This window comes from Oryctolagus cuniculus, chromosome 18 (assembly GCF_051225735.1).
Source record: "Oryctolagus cuniculus isolate XC-2025 breed Fujian yellow rabbit chromosome 18, ASM5122573v1, whole genome shotgun sequence".
Taxonomy (NCBI): Eukaryota; Metazoa; Chordata; class Mammalia; order Lagomorpha; family Leporidae; genus Oryctolagus; species Oryctolagus cuniculus.
This window is the reverse complement of record NC_142884.1, coordinates 47,257,646-47,270,943: the sequence shown is the minus strand read 5'-3', so window position 1 is coordinate 47,270,943 and position 13,298 is coordinate 47,257,646. Positions and strand designations below refer to the sequence as shown.

The 13,298-nt window shown below is 38.4% G+C and overlaps 1 protein-coding gene across 40 annotated transcripts in view; it reads right to left on the bottom strand.

Annotated features, from left to right (window-relative positions):
• The window catches only part of CHD9 (chromodomain helicase DNA binding protein 9), a 281,829-nt gene that overhangs the window by 28,290 nt on the left and 240,241 nt on the right, over positions 1-13,298 (bottom strand). For all 40 annotated transcript variants that reach the window (XM_070063507.2, XM_070063503.2, XM_089320025.1 and 37 more), the window contains 6 exons: positions 11,829-11,932; positions 11,231-11,348; positions 10,631-10,688; positions 5,061-5,103; positions 3,559-3,778; positions 664-866 (listed from right to left, as the gene is read on the bottom strand). In XM_070063507.2, the coding sequence (XP_069919608.1) occupies positions 664-866; positions 3,559-3,778; positions 5,061-5,103; positions 10,631-10,688; positions 11,231-11,348; positions 11,829-11,932 (746 nt within the window). The remainder of the gene's footprint in view (positions 1-663; positions 867-3,558; positions 3,779-5,060; positions 5,104-10,630; positions 10,689-11,230; positions 11,349-11,828; positions 11,933-13,298) is intronic.

The following is a 13,298-nucleotide window of genomic DNA, read 5'->3' as shown; positions in this document are numbered from 1 at the left end:
GAAGCTCCTGACTGCTGGCTTGAGACCAGTCAAGCTCTGGCTGTTGTGGCCATGTGGGGAGTGAACAAGTGAATGGAAGATCTCTTTCTCTCTCCAATTCTGCCTTTCAAATAAAAAAAATATATATTGTTTTAAAAAATCTTATTGGTGGAGGGGGAAGGTCCTCATTTCTTGCAAAATTTTTTCTTTAGCACAATTCCTATAAGATGGACTCAAACTGTATGTAAGTTCCATTTACCAAAAGCTAGCTTTTTAAAAAAATTTATTTGAGGTAAAGTTATAGATAGAGAGAGGGAGAGATATAGAGGTCTTCCATCTGCTGGTTCACTCCCCAAATGGCTGCAATAGCTGGAGCTGTGCAGATCTGAAGCCAGGAGCGAGGAGATTCCTTTGCGTCTCCCATACAGGTATAGGGGCCCAAGCATTTGGGCCATTTTCCACTGCTTTCTCAGGCACATTATCAGGGAACTGGATCAGAAGAGGAGCAGCTGAGACACAAACTGGCATTCATGGGATGCTGGTGCCACAAGTGGCGGCTTAGCCTACTATGCCACAGCACCGGTCCCAAAAGTTGTCTTTTATATTCTACCTCAACCTAATCATAAATGTATCAATAAACACTAGCTATTGATGAAATAAAGAAAAATAAACTTTATACATTACCTTCTTTGGAAGGAAGACGGCAAACCCTCCGACACATGGACATGAATGCATATAAATATTTCTCCAAACTATCATCAGTTTTCTTGTGCAGCCTTGCCATAGCTCTAAATTTTGTCCAATCAAAGTGGCCTCTGTCAGGATCGAAAACTACTCCAAATGTAGATACAACTCTATAAAAGTCAGCCTCTTCTCTTCTTGTCCATCTATTATGAATCACATGAAAGAAAAAGACATGCTGGTCACTGAAATATGTGTTTTTAATGAATATAATGACAATATAAACTTAAAACATGGCAAGTACCTAACACTTTAAAGGACTAAATCCAGGTTTATTACCTTGTAAAATACATTTTTAAATGCTAGCTAACTCATCTATCCAACCATTATTTTATTTATTTATTTATTTATTGACAGGCAGAGGGGACAGTGAAATAGAGACAGAGAGAAAGGTCTTCCTTCCCCAACCATCATTTTAGTTTACACTGTTCCTACAGACACTAACAGGATACAAGATTATAAGATGATCCTGCCATTCAGGAAAAAGAAACTATTTTCAAACACCTTTACAGTTTAAGCTAGTACTTTACAGTTGTACAAGTTATAGAAGACAGAATTTTAGCACAGCACAAAGGATGTAAGGATCAGTTCAGACCTGAGCCATAAAGAAAGCTTCATGTTATGGTTGTTATTTCACATGGGACAAGGCTAAGGTTAGGAATGGAATGCTAGCAAGAGGGCATGGAATAAGCAAAGGAGAAAGTAATAGCATTTTTGCAGGGCATGATGAGTATCCCAGACTTAAAAGGATATGGCCATGTATGTATCTGGGACAAAGTGAGATACAGCTGGGGTCAGATTGTGAATACTCTAAATGCCTGGCTAACAAGAATGTTTCTTCAGGTGAAAGCTCCCAATATTTTCAGAGTAATATATTAATCGTACATGACAGATCTCCAAATTTCAGTATTTCCATCCATAGAAACTTTGCTTTGCTTAACTAAGGATTGCTGTGTAAAGGAGAAAAAACATATGGGAAACACCTTTGAAAAATATTAGCAGGCCATTTTTATTGCAGTAATACATTTTTTTTAAGGGAAAGGGTTTACTGGGGAATACCCAACAGACCGGAGTGAAAGGGCGGCGAAGGGAAAGAGAAAGTATAAGAGAGAAAGCCAGAGGAGAGGAGATAGTGAGGAGAGAAGATAGAGCAGAGAAGAGAGGAGGAGAGGAGAGCAGAGAGCAGGAGAGTCAAGAAAGCACAGGAGAGAGGGGCCAAGAGAGCACGTGTTTAGGAACAGGCCCTTTTAAAACTTTCCCTGAGGGCGGGCAGGGAAGCAGGAGCAGCAAATCCCATTAGGATGGGGGTGGAGCTTGACCAGATATTGGGCCATGTGGCCACCTGGCTAAAATGCAGTAATACATTAAGATCAATGTAATGATGGTTTAAAAATAGCCACCTGGAGATCCAGAATGGGGATTCTGGTTTCTTCTTTTGGCCTGGCCCAGACTTGGATGTTGGGGCCATTTGGGGAGTCAATCATCAGAAAGATCCCTCTCTCACTTTGCCTTCCAAATAAAACTTAATTCAATCAATAGATAGGTCAATCAATTGATAAATAAATCTCTAAACAAATAATCTATAAGTAAATAAATAAAGCCAGCCCCCCAGCCAGCTTGGGAATGCAATTAAGTCAATGAACTTTTGACCTAATAACAGGAAAGGAGCAGTAAGCATTTGGCGTAGCAGTTAGCCCTGTTTGTCTATTTCTGTCTCTGAAGAACCAGGTGATCAATTCAAAAGTGAAAGAAATGAAAAACTGATATTATTTTAAATAATTTTGTTCTGGATTTGGGGTGGTTTTTCGTACAATAGATCACTGAAACTGTTATTTATAGCGGTAGTAGTATTTGAAAATTATGGCTAGACTAAATTCTAGCTACAATGAATGTGCTGTAAATGGAACAAAAGAATCATGATTTCTCTTGCAGAGAACATTCAAGGACTCAGGTTTAACAAGGAGGAAAGGTTATTGTTGAATATTGCTATCCTTTTCTGTGAACTCTATTCTTTTTAAGAAGTTCAACTGTTTGCAATGAATTTGTCTTCATAAAATCTCCTGCAATTTGTTTCCTTTGACATCAGTTGTTCCTTCCATACATTCTTATATTTCATCATGTAAAATAAGATAGCATGAAATTAATTTCATGTAATTTAAGTGTCTATTTTATTGATAATTCAATTACTGAGCATGCTCTGCATCTTTAGTTCTTTATCGCCTTAAGTATTCCTAAATATGACAAAAGACTGACTAAATATGAAATATGGCTAGCAAGATGCAATTAGCAAGGGGTGGAGCCATGGCACAGCAGGTGAAGCTATGGCTTGCAGTGCCGGCATCCCATATGGGTGCAGCTTCAAGTCCCAGGTGTTCCACTTCTGATCCAGCTCCCTGCTGATGTGCCTGGAAAAGCAGCAGAGAATGGTTTCACAAGTGCTTAGGCCCCTGCACCCACATGGGACACTTGGATGAATCTCCTGTTTCCTGGCTTTGGTTTGGCCCAGCCCAAACTGTTGTGGCCATTTGGGGAGTGAACCAGTGAATGGAAGATCTTTTATCTCTTTCTTGGTCTCTTCCTCTCAGTAACTCTACCTTTCAAATAAAATAAATAAATCTTACAAAAAAAGAGATATAATCATCTTTAATAATTTCATCATACTTGTGTATATATAATAGTGTAAGTATATGTGTACATTATACAAAGCACTTTGCTGTGACTAATTTCTCTACCTTTGTATGTTTTTCACAAAGCACAATACTTACATCTTGACAGTCTTTGGAATGAACAACTATGATATCAATATTAAAGATTAAAACTTTAGTGCCATTTTCTTACCTCTGCTGTCTTTCTATCTTGGCTGCCATTTTAGGATTAAGAGTGGCTTCTTCATAAAGAGGCTGCATTACACTGGCAGGCATTGTGAAAGTTGGCTGTATCTGCTGGATTTGTCTGTTTTTATTAGTACGCTGATATGCAGTGATGAGACGCCTCAAACGTGTGGTTAAAGCTGATGGAGTGGGCCAATAAATCTTATCACCTTCCATCAGTTGACCATCTACATTTAAAGAAACTCACATCAATAATAATAGTAACAAAAACAAAACAGATGTGATATGAAGTTCACAAAAGTAGCAAAGTTCTCTACTTTAGAGTTGTTTTCTTCAATAATATTATAGGGGAGAAAATAAACAATTTTCTCATCATAAAAAAGTTTTAACAACAACCCAGAAAATATTACCACACATTTTAAGAGCTACTCAAAGCAAGCAGGACACAACAGAATAACAGCAACAATGTCATCTATCGAAAGGAACATTTCACTTGCACAGAAAGTACAACTCTTGCATTTCTAGGTCTAATACATCATATTACACCTAGTGCCCTGACTGAAATAAATTCAAAGTCAAACTGAAATCCTTGAGAGGTTCAATGCTGCAAGCTCTTCTCATGAAATTGTCTGTATTAAATTTATCTTTATTTAACTTAGAATCAAAATAGTTTGAAAATCATTATGGAAGAAAACTATGGTTTTAAAAGTTCAGTATGACAATGCTATAACTTTATTCACTTAATAAAGTGTAGGAACTGTCTTCACTAAAATCACACATTCCACAATCAAGCTGTGCTCATTCTTTTTTTTTTTTATCTTTTATTTAATGAATATAAATTTCCAAAGTACGACTCATGGGTTACAATGGCTTCCCCCCCCATACCGTCCCTCCCACCCACAACCCTCCCCTTTCCCACTCCCTCTCCCCTTCCATTCACATCAAGATTCATTTTCGATTATCTTAATATACAGAAGATCAAGCTGTGCTCATTCTTACTAAACAAAAACTACCCCTCATTGCTAGTTTAACTATCAGAGGGGAAAGCACTATTCCTGTTGTATGCCAGGTGGGGATGAGTATACTCTAGTGACAATATAGTTCTATTTTGATATCAGAAGGAAGCAGAAGCAAGATATTGCTTAGAAAAACTTTGAAAAAACTGGGTAATAAATAAAGGATACTAATGCACATGCAGAACTAATAAGAAATTGAATATATCATCAAATTAATGCTTTAATGTTGAAACCTTACATACAAGTTTTACAATCAACCATAAAGTCAACAAATCCTCTAATATGTAAAAGCTCAGTGAGTCACTACATAAAGTTCTGTAATAGCTAAAAGTATTGTAAAATTTCTAATCTAGTTATATCCTATAATGATTACAACTGTGTTCACCAAAAATTTCATGTAAGTTTGAAACATTATAAAACTCTGACAGATCTTAGAGTATCATGAGAATGTGGATTTACAATAAAACAAAGTAAAGATATAAATGCAATTTACCTCCATCTGCTATAACAAGATCTCCTGGTGAGGAAACATCATCCTTTTAAGAAAGAATAAAAAATCGTCATAGAGTAATTGGGTTAAGATACATACTAAAAAAAAAAAAAATAGATAATCAAACTTCTTTATAATAGAGAACATTTTTGCAACAGAATTTTAATGATTAACTCAGCAAATATAAAAATTTCAATCAGTTTTCTCAATTTTGATTCTTTTACATTCTACTTTTCCCTTGACACTTTACATAGGACATTATTTACAAAAATTATTTCCTTTTATATGACTACTCAACACATTTACTTATTTGAGGAGAGAGACAGACAGAGGGCTTCTGCTTACTGGCTTACTTCCCAAATGCTCACAGTCACCTGGCTGGGCTGTGCCAATGCCAGGAGCTGGGAACTCCTTCCAGGTTCCCTATATGAGTGCCAGGGACCCAATTACTTGAGCCATCAATGCTGCTTCCCAGAGTCTGTGTAAGTAGGAAGCTGGAGTCAGGATCTGGATGTGAGCATTGAACTCAAGCAGTACGACATGGGCTGTAGGTATCTTAACAACAAGGCCAAACACCAGCCCCTATGATTACTTTTTTTTTTTTTTAACAGGCAGAGTGGACAGTGAGAGAGAGAGACAGAGAGAAAGGTCTTCCTTCCGTTGGTTCACCCCCAGTGGCCGCTGTGGCTGGCGCACTGCGCTGATCCGAAGCCAGGAGCCAGGTGCTTTTCCTGGTCTCCCATGGGGTACAGGGCCCAAACACCCTCCACTGCATTCCTGGGCCACAACAGAGAGCTGGAATGGAGAGGAGCAATTGGGACAGAATCCGACGCCCCAACCGGGACTAGAACCCAGTGTGCCGGTGCCGCAGGCGGAGGATTAGCCTATTGAGCCACAGCGCCGGCCCCCTATGATTACTTTTAAGCCACTTTAATCTCCTCTACCTTTTCTTGCTCTAGGTTTTATTGCTAACCTTTTTTTTCCCTTTCTGTATACTAATTATCAGATAAAATTTATTTATTTTTGTTTTTATTTGGTTATTAGACAACCTGAAAATCTGTTCTTTTTCTAATCTGAAGAGCCTGCTTATGCTACAGATTCAATTTTTATCTGTCAACAGAGGATCTTCAATTATGTATATCAACATTTCTGAAACTTGATATTCATAATTTCTTTTTTTTTTAAGGTTTGCTTATTTATTTGAAAACCAGAGTTACAGACAGAGGGAGGGAGAGAGAGAGAGAGAGGTCTTCCACCTGCTGGTTCATTCTTTTTGTTTTTTTTTGAAAGGCAGAGTTAGACAGTGAGAGACAGAGAGAAAAGTCTTCCTTTTCCGTTGGTTCACCCCCCAAATGGCCACTACGGCTGGCACGCTGCGGCTGGCGCGCTGCGCCAATCCGAAGCCAGAAGCCAGGTGCTTCTCTTGGTCTCCCATGCGGGTGTAGGGCCCAAGCACTTGGGCCATCCTCCACTGCCTTGCCGGGCCACAGCAGAGAGCTGGACTGGAAGAGGGGCCACTGGGACAGAATCCGGTGCCCCAACTGGGACTAGAACCTGGGGTGCCAGCGCTGTAGGCGGAGGATTAGCCAAGAAAGCTATGGCACCAGCCCTGGTTCACTCTTTAAATAGCCACAACAGCTGGAGTTGGGCTGATCCGAAGCCAGGAGCTTCTTCTAGGCCCACGTGGGTGCAGGGGCCCAAGCACTTGGGCCATCCTTGCTGCTTTTCCAGGTGCATCAACAGGAAGCTGGATTGGAAGTGGAGCAGCCTGGACTCAAACTGGGGTCCATATGGGATGATGGCACTGCAGGCAGAGGCTTACCCTACTATGCCACAGTGCTGGCCCCAACTTTGTTTATTTTATTCAATGATTACTAGTTTCTATTGTTGTTTAAGAAAAGCCTAAAGTTAGAATGATCACATTTCCTTTCTTCTGGCATATCTGCAAGATATTTATTGGAGTAGATTTAATACATTTATCCTACCACTAGATTCACTTTGTTTCTGAAAATCTAATGGTTTATCCTTTTTAATGTCTGAAAAATTCTCAGCTCACGTTTTGTGAAATAGTGGTTTACTTGCTCTAAGAAAAATATATCTGAGCTTTTTTAGTGTTTTTTCTTCCGTCAGTCAGTACAATGCTAAGCTTTGTCAGCAGTAGGAACCGGAGAGACACTACAGGAAGAAAAGGTTTTTACTTCCTAGTTCTGGTGTACGCCTCCATTGCTCAGGTCCTACCCCATAGGTTGCTTTCCCACACCTACCTCTCGCAGTATGCGCATCTTTGGCATCTTTAGCACCCCTGAGTCAAAATTTGCTTTTTCTAGCAACCTCCTCCTTGGGTGATTTTGTAGTGTGGAGTTATCTCCAGGAGATACTTCCTTGGAAACCCTAGACACAGATTTCAGGCCAGTTCCTGAGGGGAGATTTCCATTAAGTTGTGCCTGTGTGGTTGCACAGTAAATTTTCTGTTCTGCAGTTGGTTGTGGCCCTGTTTTCCAAGTCTGTAGTAAGGATGGGGGTTCTCCCTCGCGTGCTCTATTTAAGCCCTAGAAGTAGTGTATGCTTCTATATCCAATATTACTATGTTGTTTACAGCTCTTTTTATAAATCTTTCATTAGTTCAATCCCTCTATTATATTTAATAAGTACTTACATTAAAATCTGCCTTTTAAAGGGTGAACAATTAGTGTAATGATTAAGATGCTATTTGAAGGGTTAGTGTTGTAGCATAATGGGTTAAGCCATTGCCTGCAATGCTGGCATCCCATATGGGCACTGGTTTGAGTCCCAGGGGATCCATTTCTGATTCAGTTTCCTGCTAATGCACCTGGGAAGGCAGAGGAAAATGGTCCAAGTGCTTTAAAGGCCCCTGCCACCCATGTGGATAGAGTTCCAGGCTCCTGGTTTTAGCCTGGCCCAGCTTTGGCTATTGAGTCCACTTGGGGAGTGAACCAGCTGATGGAAGAAAGTAATTTTACTTTTCAAATAAATTTATAACTAAATATTTAAACTCTGTAACTCTACCTTTCAAATTAACAAATAAATAAATACTTGAAAAAAAAAAAAGATGTGGGGCTAGTGTTGAGGTGTACTGGGGTAAAGCCATTGTTTACAACACTGGCATCCCACAAGGGTGCCAGTTCTTGTCCCAGCTCCTCCACTTCCGATCCAACTCCCTGCTAATGCCCTGAGAAAAGCAGCGGGAGATGGCCCAAGTATTTGAGCCCCTGCTACCCACGTGGGAGATCCAGATGAAGTTCCTGGTTCCTGGCTTTGGCCTAGCCCAGCCATGACTGCTGTGGCCATCTTGGGAAGTGAACCACCAGATAAAGATCTCTCTATTGTTCTGTCTCTGTAACTCTGACTTTCAAATAAATAAATCAATCTTAAAAAAAAATGCTACTTAAGATGCCCATATCCCATACTGGAGTGTCTGGTTCAAGTCCAGGCTCCTACCAATGCATATGCATGTGGGAGACTTGGATTGAATTTTGGGCTCATTGCTTCAGCCTGACCCAGGATGTTTGGGGGAGTGACCCACTGAAAGGAATAGTTCTCTTTCTCCCTGTTGTCTTCTAACTATTTTTTCTTTAAATATTTATTTGGAAGGCAGGGCATCAAGAGAGAGGGAAATACAGAGATCATCCATCTGTTGGGTCCCTCCCCAAACTGTCACAACAGCCAGTCCTGAGCCAGGAGTAAGAAACACCACCTGAGTCTCCCACTTGGGGGTGGGCACCCAAGCATTTGGACCATTATTCACTGCTTTCCCAAGTGCAGTAGCAGGGAGCTGGATAGGAAGCACAGTAGCTGAGACTGGCACTCTGATATGGGATGCCAACATACCCAGCAGTGGCTTAAGCCACAACGCAGAGCCCCGCAACTAATTTTTCCAGCAGTCTTATGGGATGCTGGCATTTCAGGTAGCAACTTGACCTCCTATGTTACACACTGGCCTCTAAGTAATTTTTAAATATTCTTTTTCTGTTTACAATCTTTTTTCTTGTTAGATTGGCCCAGGCTGATCCACCATGCTCGTTTTGGATAATATTCTAAATAATTTCTTCTCTCATGAGCTGTGTATAATCTCTAGTAGGTAGTTAAACTACTTACTGAGTTTTAATGTTAATAACTGTATTTTCTACTTTTAAAGTTATATATAATCCTTTTCCTTTCTTCCTACTCTCCAAAAATCATCTTTTTTTTTTTTTAAAGATTTATTTATTTCCAAGTCAGAGTTTTACAGAGAGGAGAGGCATAGAGCGAGAGAGAAAGAGAGCGAGCGAGCGAGCGAGCGAGCTGGACAGAGGGAAGGGGAGGGAGGGAGAGGGAGGTCTTCCATCCGATGGTTCACTCCCCAATTGGCTGCAACAGCCAGAGCTACGCCGATCTGAAGCCAGGAGCCAGGAGCTTCCTCCAGATCTCCCATATGAATGCAGGGGCCCAAGGACTTGGGCCATCTTCCACTGCCTTTCCAGGCCACAGCAGAGAGCTTGATGGGAAATGGAGCAGCCGGGTCTTGAACCGGCGCCCATATGGGATCCCAGCGCCTCAGGCCAGGGTATTAACCTGTTGTGCCACAGCACTGGCCCCAATCATCTTTCTTTTGTTAATGGTTCTTTCTTTAATCATTTAAAAATTTACTTATTTTTTTATTTCAATAGATGTATATTATCAGAAGTTCTGAAGGCTCTAATCTTGTTCTTTGTTGTATAATAATATCTGCTTATTATAAACTATTTCTCATATATTTTTAAATTTTGGATTTTAACTTCATTTCATGGAGGTCTTCATATTCAGGATTCATGTGTAGTGTGAAGTTGTTTCTTCCTGAGTACCATATACTCTTGGGATACTACCTTCTTAAATGACATTGAGGGTTCCTGTATCACTAAAATGAATAAAAAGAATCAAACTATAAACCAAAAAGAAGGAGGCCTATCATAAATTCTCAGGGAAGACAATGTTATTTCCTACTCAGAGCCCATGGTAAGATAAATTTCCTTGCTGTTTAACAGTAACACTGGACAGAAAGTATTGGCTTTAACTAGGAATTTCTCATTTATTTTTAACATCATTTTCACAATTCCACAGACTAGTTTCTGATTTTCATTCAACTCTTCTTTTTTGAACATTCTATAAATAGAGCTCATAGAAATATGAGCTGAGAATTCCTCTAGGCTCTACCACTATTTCAAACCTCCTTATGAAGATACAGTTTCTTTCTTGCTGTATACCTTTAGTATCTAGTTCTTACTCTGCTTTGGGATTTTGCCTGCACATTTGTGTTTCATAGCTCTATGAAGGGTGGCATGTGGGAAAGTCCCATTCAATCCACATGTCCAAACTAGCCTCCATCTTGTCAAGGAAGAGAGATCAGGTAAATTTTAAATGAATATTTTTGTGATGTCTGTCAACCCACGGTGATCACTTAATAATACTTACTTAATCTGTGGAGGGACAGAAGATTACATACAGTGAAAACATATGAATGGAAAAATGAAAAAGAATAGAAACAAAAGATACCAAGGAATAACTAAAATTGAGGTTTTAAAGTATTTACCACATACCTCTATATCATCTTTAAAGATGGCTGGGGCAGGTTTATATTCTGGATCTTCCACATCCCTGTTAAAATACCAAACACTAAACTTATCATAATGGACTCACATTTCTCTTGACAAGACAAAAAAATGGAGCCTTATTAGAAGGCTTTTTAAAGGTCAGACTGAAGTTTCTGTTGCCTAGAGAAGTCCAATTCATAATATAAAGCCTGCTGTATGGCAACCAAGAAGAAAGCTAGTTCCTATTCATTTACTTCCAAATTCACTTTTAAATGTGCTATTATTAACCTCAATGTTTCCTCCTTTCCCTTTTGGGAAGAAAGGGAAAATTATGTCAGGCCTTATAACAAGTATAATAAATGCTATCACATTTCTCTTAATTTATAATATTATTGCCTTTCATTTTTCCTCTTTTACCGCTTGTATTTGTCGCAGCTCTGTTGGACAAGTGTTAACTAATTCGAGTATCAGTAGCTCTCTCAGATTTTAAAGTCTAATTCTCTTTTGGCTACATCATTTAAAGATAAACATCATTAACATAGAATATGCCAATGTTGAACAGAAGACAGAGATATATGGAGAATTCTTGACTCCAAAATGACTCACCCATCCATATAATCATTTGCTCTCTGTTCGGCTGCAACAGCTTTGTCATCAGGTTTTCCCACTCTTTCTAAGAAGCATAACGCTGGGTCTGCTCGGATAGTATTATATTTTTCATAACCTGAAAGCATCATCAATTACAAAAGCACAAAAGATAAAGAGAAGAAAGGTGTATAAATATAAGCATTCTTTGTAGTATTGTGGATGATAACTCCTGGACTAAAGGGACCATATATGAAAATGATATAGGTTAAGTGTATTTTCTAGATATTATCACAAATATTACATGATTTGACAATACATATATATAAAAATTTGGATTAAGTTTATCAATAATATGAAAAACAGGAAAAACTGAACACACACACATATTTCACATAAAAATTCTTTCTAAGAGAGGAAGCTATATGAAACATATCCAGCACAAGCAGGTCACAGATGTCCCTCTTTGATGAGAAAATATAGTTCAGTAGTCTATTTTAATGCTGTTTATATAACATGGGTACTATTAAAATAAAATTGTACTAGAAATCAATAAAATGAGAATTAGCTAAATTACAATAGATTTAAGAGGATCCTACCTACCTTACTTCTTACTTACCATGTTTAAAAACTCCAATAAGGAGTGACTTATCAGCATCAAAATCCCACCACTCGGCAGGAACTTCTGAGTGGTCTGGTTCTGGTATCCAAACATCAATGTCACTATTTAAAAAGGAAAAGATAAAATATTATGAATGATTATAAACAAGTCAAAAAGGAAGCGAAGTTTTACCTAGCTTTTAAAGCTGTGTGGTTTTTTTTTTTTTTTGGTAAGAAAAAGAGGTTAGGATTTTGATAAATTTTGCAAGATACCAGCAATTATAATTATAAAACTACATTTTAATAGATAGCATAACATGAACTAACATTATTAAGCTCACCAACATGATCAAATTAAGTTTCAGTGAGGTTTACTAGACAATTCTCTTAAGGAATCATATTCTTTCCACTAATGGAAAGGGTTCTATCAGAAAATAGTCTTATGTTAGCAAGTAATCTGACAAAAATCATCTGCTTCAAATATTGCATTTTGTATAAGAAGAAATTTAGGCTCTAAGAAGGCAAATGAATTAGACAGAAGTTATGCTTTTCTAGACCACTACCACCAAGAAAATCACATTAAAATTAGAAAGTGTTTAATATATAATTTGATTGAATCACTCAATGTACTAATTTTATGCTGTATGCATATATTTTCCATAAATGACAACACCATCCAGTACTAAAACTATAATAATAAATTCATATTGTTTTCATATTATGGCTATTTTCATGAGAAAGAACGAACTTAAGTACTGGTAATTTTGTAAATAATTTTTTTTTCTTTCTTTTTTAAAGACTTTTTCTTCCTTTATTTGAAAGGCAGAGTGACAAGGAGATAGGGGAAGAGACAGAGAGATCTTCCATTTGCTGATTCTTTCCCCAAATGGTTCCAAGGGCCAGGTTTAGGTCAGGCAGAAGCCAGGAGCCAGGAACTCCACTTGGTTCTCTTATGTGAGCAGGAAGGGCCCAAGTAATTGGGCCATCTTCTGTTGTTTTCCCAGACCCAGTAGCAGGGAGCTCAATTGGAAGTAGGGCAGCTGGGACTTGAACTGGCACCCATATGGTATGCTGGCATTGCAGGCCGCTTAACCCGCTGCACTACAATTACAGCACTTTACTAACATTTCTTTTTTCTAAAAAGGTGTAATGCACAGGACTGAACAGTAATCACTTCTTTACCCATAGTGATTCAAGCCATGCTCTCACCTAGCAAGGAAAATAATGTCTGATAATAATTAGCAAAACATTATGAATTTTTATATATTTACATTTTCTTATATTCAAAGTCAAGGAGTAGAGATTGGCTAGGTTAAATTCCTGTATGAAATCAAATACTCTAGATGAGAATTTCCCTGTTTGTTATCCATGAGCTACCAATTTTCTTTTCTTTCTTTTTTTTTTTTTTGTATTTGACAGGTAGAGTTATAGAAAGTGAGAGACAGAAAGGTCTTCCTTCCGTTGGTTCACTCCCCAAATAGCCGCTACA